Source organism: Anoplolepis gracilipes, chromosome 5 (genome assembly GCF_047496725.1).
Source record: "Anoplolepis gracilipes chromosome 5, ASM4749672v1, whole genome shotgun sequence".
NCBI lineage: Eukaryota > Metazoa > Arthropoda > Insecta > Hymenoptera > Formicidae > Anoplolepis > Anoplolepis gracilipes.
In genome coordinates this window covers 10,280,158-10,298,430 of record NC_132974.1, presented here as the reverse complement: position 1 = coordinate 10,298,430, position 18,273 = coordinate 10,280,158, and the positions used below count along the sequence as shown (strand labels likewise).

Sequence of the window (18,273 nt, the reverse complement as noted above, 5' to 3'; positions counted from 1 at the left end):
AATAAAATTTATCAAAATATGTGTCTAAACCTAACCACCTTTTCAATTTTCTTCATATAAATTTCATATTGAGTCTGTTCCATTTTATTAACTTGAATTTGACTTGACGCAGATTATCATTTTTTTACGAAAAATATTTACAAATCTGTGGGTATTGAATAATTTTTCTTACTATATAATAGAACGGATATTAATGGCGAGAAGAGTACGAGAAACAATTGTCCGACTTGTTTAAAGTAACGAGAAAGTTCTGCACACCATGTTGCTCCAGTGAGAAGCTACGGTCGGGCGAGACGGCATCTAATTTGCGCGTCCAAATCGATCTCGTCGTCTCGTGGTAAATTTGCGCGACCATGCGTAACGACCGTCAACCGGATCGGGTTGAGTCGTCTCTACGAAGGGCGTAAACAACTCGGCAAGAGAAGTTAAACAAGCAAAATGGAGAGGAGGAATCAAGAAAGATTTAGAAATCGGCACAAAAAATGGAAATAAAATCGTCTTTTACGTCAGACAGAAAATAAAAGTGTATTAATGAAATGACGCACAATCTCAAAGATGTTTTAGGTAACAAAAAAAAAAAAAAAAAAAAAAAAAACAAACAAAAACAAAAAAAAAAGCAAAAAAAAAACCCCTGATAATAATTGAGAAGAATTAAAAAATAGATGAGAATCCATAGTATATATAATTTTAAAAGAAAAGAAGAATATAACGTTAACGACGGATTTTCATGGTATGTGTAAAAGATAGCTGTATAGGTTCTAATTCTGTTCTCGCATGTTTTCGAGAAGCCTCAAAATGAATTTTATAATCAGTAAATTAGTATTCAAGATGTAATTAACTTCAAACAGGCTAAAAATACCGGGATGAGAAGCCTGTCTCACACATATGTATGTTAAAACCAGTAATTTTCGGCCGATTCCCTTTCGCTCCTGGTCAAAACCAGAATGCTTTCGTTCGGGAAAAAATCAATCTTTTTTTTCGTTTTTTTTTTTTCCGAAAAAAAATCGTATTAGATCGAAACGAATATAGGTATATATATATAAAGACAATGGCCTAAAAGAGGCTCTTTTAAGCTTGAGGGTTAAAATATTTGTCCATCGATTCGTAATGATGTAAGACGGCCGGAGTGGAACGGATGACTGCATACCACATAGAACGGGCTAGACCGGGTCAGGGGGAAATGATGTAGCTCTATCGCACGCATAGGGGGCGTGAACACGTGGAACAAGACGTCGATCGGAACTCGTTTCGATTCTACAAAATAAAAAGGAAACGGTCACAGGCGTCGAAACGGCATAGGCCGGGAAACACGATATGGTATACGAGGAAACGTATGTGAGACACATGAAACGCCATAGAATTGCTGGATATGAAGATCCAGCGCATTTCAGCTCCCTCGATTGTTACTCTCAAACATTTTCTTAAAAAAAAAAAAAAAAAAAAAAAAAAAAAAATTTTCAAAAAATAAATTGGATAATTTTTATCAGTTACATTTTCTAAATTTGTGTTTGACAGCTCACTGGTTCACTAAACCATTACGTCAATAATGATATTATGACTTAGCTGAAGAATGTACAGATAATTTATCAGTGAATGCATAGAATGATTATATAATCTTCATCGCCAGTGACATATGTTTATTTTGTACGAGTGTCTATGAATTGATAAGGCACGTTCGACGCCCCAACTTTAAATATTAACGATAAGCGAGTACGATCGGGTTAATCTCCGAGTGTGGAACGGGTCGGTCGTGTTTCTCTGATTGCGTATGTCTGACCGGAGCTAAGTTTCTATAAGTAGGCTCAAAAATGCACCGCACAGAACATAAAATGTCTCGTGATATTAATAAATGATACAATCGATCTTTACGATCTAACGTGACCTCCTTTTTAAATGGCAATTCGATTCAACCAACTGAGGAAGTTTTGCAATTGCGAATTTAATAAAACTTGCCCCGTGTTGGTGTCTCTTTTTAAATCATCTATACTATATATTATTTTGCAAATTTTTCCTTGACACCAATGATATCTAAATTCGATCCCGAAGCGTGTAATTCGGCTTAAAACGTGCAAATTCTTTCTCAACATTGCTAATTTATCAGTCATGCCATTACTTTACGACTTTACGCAATTAAGAAGATTAATGGAAGAAGGGTGTATTTTATGTCTATAATGGTCGTAAAAACTAAGCTAAACGTTATAATACAAAATTAACAACAACAAAAAATAAATAAAATCGTTATTTTGCGAATAAATATTAAAATGTTCATATAAAGTAGTTCCATAAGAATATTTAAAGTAATTCTTTTAAGGATTACCACTTTACTTAATCGTCCTGTTATTAGCGGAAAAAAGAACACCCGGTAGGTCCAGCACACCCTGTATACGCGCAAACATCTGTTCCTACGGCGCGAAATAATCGCACGCATAAATAAACCACGAGCCGGCGTGCGTGTCTCACGTGAAGCGAGAACGTGACTTCGCAGTTCACGATTCCGGAGTTCCCGAAACAGACGCGGTGAAACAAAGTTTTCTCCTGCGAGAAGCCAAACAACATTCGCATTTGGATACCTTGTAGGATATCTGCTATTCTCTCACACGTTTTTCGATCTTTTTAATTGCCGAAAAAATATCATTTATATTTCGGAGAAAGACAAAATTTCTCCTAAAAATATATTAAATATTTTCTTGTAATATTTGCGTAAAACATGATATTTGTGCGAGCTTTTCAGCAAGACACAGTGTAACATAGTGTCCACTAGTGTGAGTGAGACACACTGATGTGTTCTCTCTAACACTAATGGACACTGAGCCGCTTGTGGTGCTTATTGAAAAATGCCTGTTATCTAAAAAGGTCGCCCGTCGAAACTTAAACCTCTTTATTTTCAACCTTTATTTTTCGTTACCTTTTACGTTTATAAATTCTAGAAGATTCCTCAATAGATTTAATTTATATAAAAATTTATATAGGGACTCCTATATATTTTGTATTAAATGAATGGTTTCTCACATAAAGGTTTAAAAGAACTCTGATAAAATAATAGATTAAATTGTTTCAAAAGAAGATGATTTAACTGTGTTTAAGATATTATAGTAAATGTTAAATGGAAAATTTAATGTTAAATCGAAAATAAAAGAAAAATATCAAAAAATTCGTTTTCGAAATTGGCTCGTAACTGACGTCTAATTATTGATTCATTTCGAATTAATTTTATACAATAAAAGCAAATTTATTTTTGTAATTTCTTCTGTATCAAAAACAACATGAGATTTACTAAAAATAGAGCTATTAAAGACTATTAAAAACTGGAAAAAAAGAATTTGCTAATCTTTCAAAGATAATCGCATAAAATCAGAATTTAAATCTAAAACTCTGGCTTTCACTTAACCTTTTAAACTATCGCCACAAATCACGTTTAATTTCTCGTATCAAGTTGCTTAGAATTTTAATCATCATCTGATAAATCTATTTTCGAATCCCCAGAAGAAAAAGGAGAGAAATATAAGTAGAAAAAATTCAAAAAAAGAAATATAACTCCAAATATATCTGGAAGATTTTTTATTTTTATAGATCTCTTACTTTAAGAAAACATTCCGCAAAAATCAAGATTCCAAAAATGTGATTGATCATTTCACAAAACTACATTCAATTTAATTTTTATTGCTTCTTTGACACGAATAAAAATGAGAATGTAAAACGAATGAAGAATAAATGAATAAAAAATTAACTCTAAAATGTAGTGAAGTATAAATAATGAATGAATAAAAAATAAAATATAAAATGAAGAGAAAAAATTCAAAATAGGAGATAAGATCTAATTTTAAGTTTCTTATATTTAAAGAGATTTATCTTTTTTTATTCACTTCGATCATTAGACTTGAATAAATTATTGATAATAAATTATTGTGCTAAGACGGTATATCGATGTTTCGTCGAATGCACGTGGGGTCAATAGTTTTTTAAGTGGACATTCCCAGTATATACAAAGTTTTCGTGATATCTCAATAAATCACTGGATTTTTGTAGAAAAAAATAAAATCTCACTTTAATAGTCTGACTTCCATTCATCGAACAATAAATCTGTACGTATGTATAATTTGTGCGTACGAAGACGGTGTGGGAATAAGCATCGGATCTGTATATGCGTATATGCACGTATACGATGGCCCCGAAGGGATCCAGTCGACTAACCAGGAAGAGATCACGGACAACTGGTCACACCCGCCGGAATTCTGTTGAGCGCGATTACGTAATGCGATAAATCGTTAAAAAAACAGACGAATATCTTCTTGTCTTCCATCCCTCCTTATGAAATTTTATACATGGCGTCATTAAGTTTGAAAGGCTATAGCCGGATAAGTATACTAAAAATGCCCCCGACAAGTTTTCAAATAACATTTAGCCTGTCATGTCCTCACTGTAAAAAAAATTTTCCTCAAAATTTCAGCTCCCTATTATTATTTATGATAGTTATCGAGAAAAACGTTATTTTCCTTTTCTGTAAATATTTGAGATGATCCCATATCGATTTTGTTCCGAACATTTATCAACACAAAAAGACACAAAAAAAAATATTTTTTCATTAATCTCGAATAAAAGCTCGATTTTAAAAAAAGATTGAAATTAAGAAATAGTTTTCTTAACATGTTTCTTTCGAGGTTCAATCACCAAACTTTTTAGAATACTCTTTTTATATGTCTTAATACTCTCAAATTCTTTCAATTTTTTCGAGTTGGTGCAACATGATGAAAAAAATGAAAAATCTTTTTTTTTAATTATTTTTTGGTAATAAGACAGAAAATTATTTATTTTCTTGTAATAATTATAGTAGTAATTATAATAATTGTAATAGTTATAATTATACTGCAGGATAGATATATTTTTTATACAAAAACAATTTAAAAGTTTATCTAAAAGTTGTATTTGTGAAAATTGTTTTTGCATAAAAAATATTTCTATTTTGCAGTGTAATTATAACTATTACAATTATTATTATTACTATTATCATTACTATTATAATTATTACAAGAAAAATAAATAATTTTCAGTCTTATTATCCAAAACTAATAAAAAAAAGGATTTTTATCTTTTTTTTTTTTTTTTTTACTATGTTGCACCAACTCGAAAAAATTGAAAGAATTTGTATTGACAGTATTGAGACATATAAAAAGAATATTCTTTAAAAGTTTGATGCTTGAACCTCGAAAGGAACATGTTAAAAAAGCCATTTCTTAATTTCATTCTTTTTTTAAGAATCGAATTTTTATTCGAGATTAATGACTAAAATATTTTTTTCTGTGTATTTCGTTGATAAGTATTCAGAAAAAATCGATATGGGATCGTCTCAAATATTTACAGAAAAGGAAAATAAAAACTAAAAATGACATTTTTCTCGATAACTCAGGAAATAATAAAGCTAAGGAACTGAAATTTCGAGGAAAATTTTTCTTTGAAGAAATGACAGGTCAAATATTATTTGAAAACTCGTCTAAGCAGATAACCCTACAAAAAGTCTTTTTGTTATCTGGCTATAGTCTTTGTTCGAAATTCCTTTCAAAGAACCTCCCACAGCTGCATTCTTACTTGTTTGGTTATAATAACACAAAGATGCAACGTGTAACAAATATTTTATGAATATATTACATTATGCAAGATCTTTCGAAGTTGGTAAATATTGATTTTTTTCACTTTTAAAATCGTTTAAAAAATGTTTTACTTAGAATTGTTATAGACACTGAGAAGGAAGGGCAGGATTTCCGCGAAAATATCGATGTTCGGATCCAGGCATCGACCGAGGCCCTCGATCACCAACATGCTGAGAATCACGCCGCTGAAGGATCCATCCTGCTTGACTTGATGACGGACCATCGCGGAGAATAATTCCGACACAACGGTACTCACGTTCATCTGCGAGAGTGTTCAAAACAACCGTACCATAGCAATTATTATTACTTTAAACGCGCACAATAACACACAAATTTGATATCTCTCGAATGGAAATTAAGCGGATCAAAAGTCCATCATCTTCCCCAACAGATTTTCTCTTTCCGATAGAAACGCTATCTTTAGAATCATAATGATCATAATTATCCATTATCGGCGTTATGATGATACCGGTATCAAAAACTGGTTAGTCTACCCTCACGCGTGTTAATACGCGATACGCCTCGTAATTACGTAGCGCGACTACGCGTTGTTTTCTTTTCGTCCACGTAGTACATTTCTCGGAGGTCGAGCGGTTCTGATTGAATCCGCATGAAATCGTATACCGATGCTCCCGCTATATAATCACGATCGTATTATTCTGCATCGTCGTTAAACTGAAACGGCACCGGTACTTTACAATGTTTGCGCGCGCGATCGTCCATGCAAAAAAAAAAAAAAAAAAGAAAAAAAAAAGAAGAAACGGAAATGGAAGATCGATTTCAAGAAGTAATGTAAATTGACACGAAGGAAAATCCGAAAAAACTAATAATCATATTTCGGACAATTAATAATAATAGAATCGTAAATTGAAATGATATATATGTCACATGTCGCTCAGTGATTCTCAAATTTCTTTCAACCCGAGTCGAAATTTTTCTCCCACTTTTAATTTCTATTTTCAATCTAACATTTACTTTGATTCTTTAACACTAAAAGTACCGAGCGGTCATTTCTGACCGTTTCTATTATTTTTTAAATTAATACCCTATTTTTTGTGTAAAAGATAAAATTCTGAAATTTTATAACTTTTTATCAATCATTTTAATAAAGGAAATAATAATAAGATCAGAATCTTATCTTTTACGTAAGAAATAGATTACTAATCTAAAAAAATAGAAATAGTCAGAAAAACGGCTTGATACTTCAAATCGCTTCCTTTTTAAATTATTTAATCTATAGTTTTGCTCGTCTTTTGAACTTTTGAAGGGGGAAATTATTCGTTTACTGCTTGTTCAGGTATACGTACAATCTAAAATTCATAAACATGATATTAAAAATAGGAGTAATTTCGACTTGAGAAACGTCAAAGAGGGGTTACTAACGTTCAATGGATTTCGAAGATAAAATTTCACAATGTTTCCCAAGGAACGTTTGAAGCCATCTGGGTCGGGGGTCATGTACGAACTGTGCTCCAGAATATACTGTGCAGCCATTTCGCCCTACGTATTTTATGCGTAAAATTTTAATAGTTCGATCGAGAAAAATATGCGCGACAGAAAGCAGTAGTATGTTACGCAACATTCGTACATACTCATCATTTTTCTTCGTATTTTTTTACGCGTTTTTATAAAAATTTCGAACATATTTTTATATCTTAATTTTTTGTGACAAATTGATACCGAGTCACATTTGTCAAAAAAAATAAAAAAAATTAAGATATAAAAATATATATATATATATATATATATATATATATATATATATATATTCGCAGTTTTTATAAAAATACATAAAAAAATACGAAGAAGAATGATGATAAGCGCGTTTCCATCTCGGTTTATGTTTCCCATTAATAATGATTTACGAGAAAGCTTAAGAGAGCAAGAATTGAGTATATCAATAAAAAGTGAACGCGTTATCTGACGAACTTACATTTCCCATTAGCACCGAATAAAAAACATCTCGGAGATTTCGTCGACAGCGATCATTCAACGATACCACTAGGCCACAATCCAGTATGATCAAGCGTGGACCATCCACGTAATCGGGGTTAATGACCCGCCGAAAAATGTTGAACAGACCTGCCTTCGGCACGACCGCTTTTTCGACTAGAATGTTGCCCGGGTGCAGGTCACAGTGGATGAAGTTGTCGTTAAATATCTACGATCAGATGTAACATTCTTTCTCTCTCTCTTGTACATTGTATTTTCGATTGGCAAGAAAAAAATTAATAACGCGCTATCAATTTTCTCTCGAAAAAATACATTTTCGTATAGAATCAACATTTCGATCTTGTCTAAGAAAAATATTTTTTTTTCTATTAGATTTGAAGGATTCATAAAATTTGATATGTTTCTGAAAAGGAAAGTCAACTTGTAATAATGAATAAAAATTGTTCACTTTCGAGTTATGTATATATTAACCATTTTAAAGATCGTCGTGATTCCTATTCGAGCGAGTTTCTTCTGCAAAGCAGCGTCATCATGTTCGAGGTAATTGGATATCGGTGAGCCCTCGTGAAAACTCTCTATGAGTATCTTACGATGGGTCAAGTGCATGTAAGGATACGGAAATACGATATCGTTCCTCCTCGAGAAGTTCGCTGAAAATCTCGCCAGATTGGCGGCCTCCAGTCGCATGTCGACCTTCGCAAGCAATTGAGACAATTTAATTAAACATAAGCATGCTACATTCTCGCTCATTTTTAATTCGAATATTCTCTTCGAAGGTATAATTCGGCATAATTTCAACGAGTAGTTCGAATTCCTTTTCACATCATTTCACGAATAAAAACGGTTGCTTCTCATCGATCTTGTCTCACGAACTCGTCGGAATCACGTCTCTGAATTCTCGAAGAGAAATTCGAATCCCGACAGAGAGTTCGTTATAACAAGATATTTCTCAGATTACGCGGAGGATGTGCAAGAGTCGTGGGAAATATTCGTGTTGCAAAGTTACTTGGGCTTCCATTATGCGCGCGAATTCGTCGATGCAATCCGTGAGACTGAGCCAATGTAGTTCCGGTATGAAGTACATAACGCACTTGGAAAGGCCGCGCATTATCGCGATGTCTCTTCTGAAGCGAATAGGAAATATATACGGGGTGTCTTGTAATAAACACTAACAAGTTGCCGCAAAGTTCTCGCAAAAGATTTTTCGGCTAATTTCATGTGTCGATTTGTCTTCGATAAAAAAAATATTCACATGTATCAGGAATTTTTGAATTAAAACTGATTAGAAGTAAGAAAAATTAACAAAACTACAGAAACTGCACTCTTTGATTACATAGAATTTATTTGAACAAACAAATTCTAATTCAAGACTTTGTTATAAAGTTTTATGTATATAATCTTTATCGAGAAAAAAATCAACGTTAATTTAGCCAAAAAATCCATTGTGCTATTAATATAAACATGCTAAACGTATGCTTAATAGCGAAACGTCCAATGTAATTGCAACATAAGTATAACCATTCATAGTCCATCATGAGGACTCTTATCGTCAGCACGATTGTACGTTTTGTTGAGAAAGACTATTAAACATTATCTACACAATATCTCAAAGAGGGTACTTGAGTTGGCTTTTGATTCCGGGATGCAACACTTTTACCGCTACGACTTGCAATTTCTTAGCACCTGGACTGGTAGACGCAAATTTATCATTTTCATTGAAAGCTTTGTCTGAAATTATGGATATGTTGGTCTATCATTTATAATTGACAAATTGACGTCGGATTTTTTGTATCGAGTAAAAGCATTAATATCAGCGAGATAACAAAAAAAAGCAATGTCTTGTTTCGATTATACAGTTCAACAAATAAATAACTTTTAATTGAAGAAAGAGAATTTCCCTAAAAATTATTTAAAAATATATATAAAAATGATTTTAATTTTATTTATATGTACATAAAACTTTGCAAATCTATCCCTAAATTGGTCTAAATATTTCGCAAAGCAAAATAATAGCGAAAGCAAAACATTATACGCATACAAGAAAAGAAAATACTCTCTTTTTCGCTTACCTTCCGTGAAACGCGACGTCTGAGACTTCTGTGCCATTGCGTCCAAGTCGATCCATGCTTTGTACACCTGTAAATCAATTTTGTCAATGCATAACTAAAATCCTTGTAAAAAAAAAAAAAAAAAAAAAAAAAAAACCACATTTGAAATATTATCGTACAACTACATATCTGATCCAATCCATCGACAACCGCTATCTAATTTATCCTATCGGTTATCCGCATACCTGCGCGCAGCATCCCGAGCCGATCAATCCCTCGTCATCGAACCTTACAAACAAGTCCCGCCAGGAAGAGCCGTACGTGGCTTCGAGCAAACGTTCTGTATACATCCAAGAGTGCGGTGACATATCTCGTTGCAGTCTCGAGAGCATGTCACAGATATCCCGCGGAAAGATGTCTCTTCGCGTCGATATCCACTGGCCGAACTTGACAAAAATCGGTCCGAGAAACTCTATACCTAAAAAATATATAGACTCTTATTTTCACGTATTAAATAATTCTCACGAAGATGTGCACCGCACGAATGACATTTAATAATCTCTTTTATTTATAGGAAAAACCGTAGATTCTAAAAAAAAATAATAAATTAGAAATTTTGACAGATGCAACGTCATGTACAATTTAAAATATTACAAATTGTTTTCTTGTTGCAATAATAACTTAGCTATGAATATTTTATAAACACGATTTTTTTTTTTTTTTTTGCTTACCTCTTCGCAGAGTGGTGGAAAACAGACTCGCGTGCGTCAGACGTGTTATCAGATACGCGGTGATCAGGGTTGTGACGACCGAGCTTACGATCACAATTCTCGCCAATATTAAAACCGTCTCTCGCACGTCCTCCAGGAAGCCTCTGTTCTTCCGCTCTTCCTTGTCGTTCCTGTCGTCGTCCATAGGTCCGATCGTTTGCGGCTCGCGAATATGAGCGCGCGGATTGCGAGAGAGCGCGGTGGTGGAGGCGAGGCTGCGATCGGTCTCGGCGTCGTCCAAGTCATTGTTACGGGGACGCGTCAACGTCGAGTTGAAGCATCTGTGACGGTTCTGCCACTTCCTCCACGCGGCGTCCGCGCGACAGCGTCGCAAGGACGCGAGGAATCTCGCGAAATTTGGACGCAGTGACATCGGCCCGACTCGTAAACATCGTACACTTCACACACAATTGTTACTCGGAGCGCGACGGCTTCGCTTCCTCGCAGATGTTCGCAACCGTCTCCCAGCATCTGTCCGTGTCCATGTCACAGGCCGAATAATATTCTTAGTTCAAACGCACGAAAGACATTTCGCGGACAAAAACACCGGCAAAAGTGATCCTGCGACGTGAAGTGCGCGTTTCGTGTCTTCCCGCCTCTTTACCAAGAGATGCCGCGCTGCACTTCAAGTTGGCGACAATTACTCGCGGGAAATTTGTATTTAGTTATATACTCAGATATAGTATTTATGACAAATCTAAGAATAAGATTGATCGATAGAAATTAAAGTCGACAATTAAAAATAAATGTTGAATAAGTCTTATTAGCTTATAGCGTACTATAGAAAACTTTATTAATTTATTCTATAAGATGACAATATAAAAAAAATAGATAATTTTTTAGCTTCAAGAGACTAATACAAATTAAATCACATGTAATATGTATTTTTTTATAATTACTTTATTTTTTATTTTTATAACTTTGATATTTTTCTATAATTTTACTTTTTATGTAATGATAATGTAATAATTTTATTTATATTTTTTTATCTAATAATAATAAATATTTACTGTAAAAACAAATTTTATTATGGTGATTTAGGACGTATTCTTTATTTGCCTTCTAAAAATGATAATTTTTTTTACGTTTTGTTCCTAATAAAAAGTTACATGATCGATACTAGTCATGGAGTAGTATTTGATTGACCAATCAGAATAAAGAAATTTTGGCTCCTGTTGTTTTGATTGGTCAATCGTCGACTACCCTAGGCATCCGTCAATATGAGTGGCTATGGGCATTTGCAACGTGATCAAATGGGACTATTCCATCATTTGACAAATGTCAAAGATTTCGAAGCATTTGTAAGGTCAAGCGGAATGCATTCTTTTCGTCTCAAGATAACAACAATATAAACTTTAAAATTTAATTGAAATCAATGGCAAATAAAAATTTAATTTTCACTCGAAAAAAACGGTAAGAATTTAATTTTTCTTCTTCTTAATAATAGAAATATCGCGACGCTACTCGCAATCCATTTGAGTTCTCATACGGTGTGTTAAAAATAAACACACGGACAAGCGTGAGCGTGGAAATACGATATTTCCCAAGCGCGATTGACATAATTTTTGTGATTGAGCTAGTGAAGATACATTAGAAAGCTCGAAGATAGCGAGGACTGATAAGCGCGACGGTTAAATCGCCTCGGACGACTAGGAGGAACCTGGAAAAATGCCTACCGTAGCGAACTCGTCACTCACCTACGAGATTCTCATGTACCTGAACTCCTTTTACTTCGGCATGTTCGCCGTGTGCGAATTGGGCATGGGCCTGTTCAAGGCCGCGAACTTGCCCTCACCGGGCACGAGCAAGACCTTGACAGAGTTTGCGCTGCTGCTCTTTCTGATGGCTACGGAGGGCGGCAGGATCTACCTGGGAAGGAAGGGGAATCTGACCGAGCGAGGAATACCGATTCTTATCGGGATAGCCCTGACCGTTCCTAGTTCGTTGGCGACGCTCTACTTCCTCTTTTGGCAGTACTACGTGCTTAGACTGGAAGTGATCCTCTGTAGCATACAGTTAGTTTTATTGGTGTCCGAAGTGGTCATTGCTATCATGTGCCTTATAGCCATTTATCGACCACCACCTCCGGAGAAATAATACAGCTTTTTCTATATTATACGATAATTCTATTTTGCACCTGTCATTTCGCTTAACAAATCCATTCCGAGTATTAACAGTTTGTTACAGTTGAGCTGCTTGTCATTGCTTTCATCGAATAAGTAAGACTTTTCATGTCTAATAAGTTTAATTATTGTATCTCTACACTCTGCAGTTAAGAAACAAATCTATGATATCGTATATTTTTTCTGAATCTGATATAAAATTTGCATAATATATTACACATGTATATACTGAAATGTATATATATTAGTGTTTTGCAAATATCTTTTATTAAATATTGAAAATAGACTGGCTACTGTAGAGTAAAAAGTTAAAAATCTATCCTTTATATTTACCTTAAGATATATGTTTACATATAAAATGCAAAGATTTAAATTATTAATGATTAAATTATAAATAAATTATACATTGGATAGTGTGCCTTGTACGTTAAGTTACATTCCACAGACTGAGAATTAGAACGTAAATAGTTTGAAATCTAAATTTTGTACAATATTTCATACTAGTAGCCACTTTATTTTATTACAAAGTATATAAGAATAAAACTGAAAAGATTATTATGTGTTTTATGTTAAAAACTTGGATTTCTAAAATTTATTATTAATAATATAAACACTGCCATTTATATTTATTTTACGTTTAAAAATTGATAGAAATGTATAGATAAGTTCTATGGAAAAAAAGTTTATGTAACCTCAGTGCTACGTCTATTGTTGTGTTGAATATAATTGTTTGCAGTGAAAGAAAAGCTAATTATACACATATTTGTTTGTATATGTATTTATATCAAAATAAATATTTTTTAAATAAATAATACAATGGCATAGCACTCATTATATAATGCCGACGTTATTTTTTCAGATCACATACTTCAAGTATGTATCTTTCAAAATACATTACACACATACATGTGACATACATTTCATAACTACAAATCTTAATAAATATATTTCTTAAAGTTCATACAATCAAAAGCTATCAAAATTATTGGGGATATATTCGCGGTACATATTACATAGAGAAACTATAACGTTAGAGGATTATACAAATGCAGGATAGAATTCTTAACTTAATGCTTGTAATGACAGGCTATATCTAATTACAATGACAGAATACTATCCTAATCTACGGCAATTACAATGAACAATTGATAGAATTCTACTTGTACGACAATTGTCTACTTGCACACAATTGCAATTTTCTGCCTAAGTAATACCACTCTTAATGTTTTATGCTATTCACTGCAGCTCTCCGTCTTCTGATTGCGCGTAATCGGTTGTTGCAATAAGTTCGTAAAAATACTGAACCAAATACCAACAATATACCAAATACTCCAATAACAGTAATCTCATGATGATAAATCAAGCAAGAGAGTAGTATCGCTAAACCCTGCAACAGACATTGTTTAATATGTAATGTTGTACTCTTTTTCGATTATTTTTTTGTTTCTGAAACAAACAATAATATTCTATAATCGTATACCTGACGAATAGTCATCATAATGACAAATGTAATTGATCCAAATTTCGAAATGGTGTAAAAGATGTACAATTGGCCACTTGCTGAACAAATCGATATCAGCAAGCAATCGATTACAAACCTAGGGTACTATACAATAATATCATTAGTATTACCGTTCTCTTGGAACATATAATAATAATAAAAAAACTAATATATAGTGCAAAATTGATTACCGTTGTCATGAAAGAAAATATTAGGGGAAAGCTCGATTGCTGAAACAGAGACATTGCAGTCAACAAACAGGAAAACATATTAACTGCGCACATCATTTGTACGCTCGTTACACCATAGTCTATAAAAAGTGCATTTTGCCAGGTACTCGTAAAACTATCTAATAATAAGTAGCCTCCCAATAATATAACACCAGAGAGTGTTGTAGCTCCATCTAAAAGCGTTTGTAAGTCTGTCATAATGTTTGACCACATCTATGAGAAATATACATTGTATTCTGAGTTAGTACTCAGATATTACCATTTTTATGATCAGAACTGTCCAACATAAAGAGAGTCATTCCGATGGAAATAAGAATCGCGGTAACATACTCGTAATATTCATATGTTGTATGTGAAATTATTTTTCCCATTATCATAACAGGAATAATTTTCGAGGCTTTCGCTAAAACCTAGAAAAAAATATTACACATGTAAGTTAGTTGTAATAAAAAGTTTTCATAATTTGCTGTTGTAAGAAAAAAAAAATCAGTGAGTGGAAAAAAATCATATATAAAATTATAATTCAAATTCTTCACCTGCGATGGAAAACTGACATACTTCAGAGCTTCATATTGACACCAACTGCTCATTATATTTGATAGAGAACAAAACGCATATTTATATAATGGTGTCTTATGTTGTGGCTGACGTTGAATAAGTAAATATAATCCTGACATCGCAAAGGCAAGAATACGATTTACAAATACCAAGAATTGTGAATCTTGAAAATGTGCTTTATTGCCAGAGGCATCTTCATACTCCTGTATAAAAAAAATGATTAATTAGAAAATTACATATACAAAAGGAAAATCAAGATATTAAAAAAAATGTCAATTACATTAAAAATTTTAATAATAAAATAATAACATTCCCTTTGATAGGTATTTATTTGCAAATGTTGATAAAAATATTTATATTCTGAACGTACCTGTGTCATTATCTTTTCCTGCAAGTAACCCCATGTTAGGTAACTGATTTGCAATCCTAAGAAACAATAGATGAGGAGTAGGGCATCTTGAGTAAAAGTGCGTTGGGCATGAGTGGAAGCATTGGGAGTATACGGAGGCGAGTCCAAGAGACCTGTTTCACAGTGTCCCACAAAACAGGAATGCACCAATCTAGGGATGCAGCCTTTCCCTGCACAATAATTTTTTAAACTCTAATTGTTAAATATATATCTAAGAACTTACATTAATTCTTTACAATTACTTACCGCTTCTTTGAATATATTTTGTATAGCGTACATATTTGTATATAAGGCAACCTGGCAGCAATATAGTGGTATATCCCAATAGATTTAAACATAATCGAACAATCCAACTGTATGTAGATGTCTTAAGAATATCTTCTCCATTATTTGTCAACAATTTAATGCTCTCGCTGATTCCAAACACGATACTGACTGAAAGTAGTAGCAGCAAGCTGCCAATTGTACTTTATTAATTACATTACAATAAATATGAATTATATATAATTTTCATATATTGATACAAAGTAGCAAAATGCTTGCTGTAAAGTTTATATCTATGATATAAAAATATAAATTCTTATCTATATATCTTATGATATCAAATATATATATATATATATATATATATATATATATATATACTATAATTCATAAGAAAATATTTGATAGACACTATTGTACACTAAATTATTTCATCTCGAAATTTTAAACTGACGCTTTGACTACGTTATTTCTAGCACAATGTCAAAGTTGAAACGCACCAGATCACGATGTCACCCATAAAGTTTCCCATATTTTTAGCGAAATGAGAAACTTCGATAATCTGGCTATCCGGTTATCCCATAACCTCCGTCATAGACGTTTCCTCACTTGATCACACATCTATACTCCGAATGCGAAATTTAGAGAAATTTTCATCGACTGTGCATCGTGTTACACACACCATAAACATTTATCACATTAAAATTGTAATTCTACTCTTATCTATCGCACTCGGTTCTATCATGCTTCACGGTGTTATAATCTTTGCAACAACGAAATATATAGTATATATATTGTAGAGTGTAGAGCATGCACGTATATATGTGTATATTTTATACGCATGTGTATCATGCTGATAGTGAGCACCCACGTAGGGAGACATCAGAGCTGAATTAATTTTTTTCGGAATATACTAGCACGAGAGGAGACATTTAAATACTGTTGTTATTTATTTCTAATATAAAGTTGGATGTATATCGAGCAAAGTGGACTTTGCATCAGCAGGAAAGTGACATCATTGAGGACGCAGGACCTGTCGCGTTCGATCATGTCAGCGGAAATTTAACGCTTGCCAAATAACACACAATACGACAGCAAATTGGCAACGGATCCGTCGAGCTCGGTACGAATTTAAATGCTATATCGTTTTTATATACAGCGGGATTTAAAGTTATTTATAGAGTCATTGTTTGGCAGGTGATTGTTTATTTCACTTTTTACAGTATTATAGACACATTGCGAAGCACCCTGCGTCTTAATACAGCCCTGCTGACACGACATACGCGCATGGGAGGGAGAAGTGCGCGCGCTTGGAGTGTGACAATTTGATCCGGGGCGTTAGAAAATGAAACGGAAAGAAAAAAAAAAAAAAAAAAAAAAGATTGTATACGTGAAGGACGTCCACGCGCGAAAGAGTGAGATCATACAACGAAGCGTCGTCGTCGACTTGTCGGTGCAGCGGTATGTCAGTAAAGTCGCGGCCTTGGGATAAGCGCATTCGAACGTATATGCGTCGCGCCTGCTTGTGCGATGCGTATGTGTATACATACATACGTACGGCCGACTAACCCGGAGTCGTCTAAAAAAAAACACGAGGGCTCTGGCTCGATGACTCGTGTGTAACTCGCACCGCAAGGACGCACGCGCGCGAACCTAACCCCCGATTGCCACGTTCAATTTTGCGTGGATGTGAGGGTTGACAGTACCGTTACTGTCTCATATGTCACGCACGGGCATTCCCTACGTGCAATTTGCATCCGATTATTCCTTAAGAGAAAATTCGATTCAACACGTTATTCTATTCGTTTATGTCTTTTTTTTTTTTAATGTTTAATATTAATTATCTGTAGGTAATTAAACGTTTTGTAATTGTTCGCTCTCAAGTTAATGTTTTTTCGAAAGTTCACGTTCTTTGTTTCTATAAAAAAAAAAAAAAAAAAAAAAAAAGAAAATTTTCTTTTAGGATTTTCTAATTCCCTTTCACTTTTCAGGTGAAGATATTCACGGAAATTGACTTTGTCGGAATCGAAAATCCAGGTATTAAAACCGGTTGACCATATAGTTATTACATTACGTCGAGAATGACAGAGAGGACGGAGAGGAAATGAAAAGGAGAGAGAGAGAGAGAGAGAGAGAGAGAGAGAGAGACTTGTTCGTTCCCCCTCGCACTTGACGGATACTGGATAGATGTGACGCAATATCGGAAAAAAATTCCACGTTAGTTAGCCAATCGCAAGATATGAAAAACGTGAGATTTCTTTTATTAACGTATATTCTAGCGGTGATTTTTCTCCGCAACGAATGAAATAATCCTGAACTGATTATCACGACATTCCGTTGCGAAAAGAATTCTCCCGCTCCCCTGTGGTCCGAACTACAACTGGCTGTTATCGGCCACGTTATCAGGCCTATTAAGTATCGGCGTCGGGCGATGCTTAATTAAACGGAAAATTTAATAAGTTAATTAAGTTAGTTTAATGATAGAGTACAGAAAACCAACGCATAATGCGTTCGCCTGTTCGCGAAGAGATCTTATATCGAATCGCATAAATAAAACGCTCTTACATTCGTTAAAATTTGAAGAGACAGTACGAGTTTGTTTACGCTTCAATTCGAACCGAATAAAGATCGATTGATCGATCTTTATTCGGCTCGAATTGAAGCGTAAACAAACTCGTACTGTCTCTTCAAATTTTAACGATCGATTCAAATTGTTTTGCTCCGACCACGCGTGTTCCAGATTCACACGTGTTTCTTACTCATTGTCAGTTG

At 33.8% G+C, this 18,273-nt stretch overlaps 3 protein-coding genes across 4 annotated transcripts; 1 reads left to right on the top strand and 2 right to left on the bottom strand.

Annotated features, from left to right (window-relative positions):
* Positions 1-636: 636 nt before the first annotated feature.
* LOC140666309 (uncharacterized aarF domain-containing protein kinase 2) lies at positions 637-11,012 on the bottom strand. The gene is made up of 10 exons (XM_072893345.1): positions 10,378-11,012; positions 9,892-10,124; positions 9,668-9,734; positions 9,218-9,326; positions 8,605-8,722; positions 8,070-8,291; positions 7,579-7,806; positions 7,029-7,145; positions 5,717-5,907; positions 637-1,254 (listed from the first exon to the last, which is right to left on the bottom strand). Exons 1-10 carry the CDS (start codon positions 10,787-10,789, stop codon positions 1,161-1,163), a joined length of 1,791 nt encoding a protein of 596 aa, XP_072749446.1. The 5' UTR covers positions 10,790-11,012; the 3' UTR covers positions 637-1,160.
* Positions 11,013-11,674: 662 nt separating this feature from the next.
* Positions 11,675-13,351, top strand: LOC140666005 (transmembrane protein 216). Its single transcript, XM_072892687.1, has 2 exons — positions 11,675-11,829; positions 11,997-13,351. Exon 2 carries the CDS (start codon positions 12,085-12,087, stop codon positions 12,511-12,513), a length of 429 nt encoding a protein of 142 aa, XP_072748788.1. The 5' UTR covers positions 11,675-11,829; positions 11,997-12,084; the 3' UTR covers positions 12,514-13,351.
* A 106-nt stretch (positions 13,352-13,457) lies between these two features.
* On the bottom strand, positions 13,458-18,105 carry LOC140666001 (adenosine 3'-phospho 5'-phosphosulfate transporter 1). 2 transcript variants are annotated; one of them, XM_072892683.1, is made up of 8 exons: positions 16,002-18,105; positions 15,484-15,692; positions 15,199-15,407; positions 14,807-15,031; positions 14,530-14,680; positions 14,232-14,443; positions 14,020-14,145; positions 13,458-13,926 (listed from the first exon to the last, which is right to left on the bottom strand). In XM_072892683.1, the coding sequence occupies exons 1-8, from the start codon at positions 16,031-16,033 to the stop codon at positions 13,759-13,761; spliced, it is 1,332 nt and encodes a 443-aa protein (XP_072748784.1). In that variant the 5' UTR covers positions 16,034-18,105; the 3' UTR covers positions 13,458-13,758. The 2 variants fall into 2 exon arrangements, with proteins under 2 accessions (XP_072748784.1, XP_072748785.1); XM_072892684.1 differs by lacking the exon at positions 16,002-18,105 and having other exon boundaries at positions 15,199-15,429; positions 15,484-15,657.
* Positions 18,106-18,273: the final 168 nt, after the last annotated feature.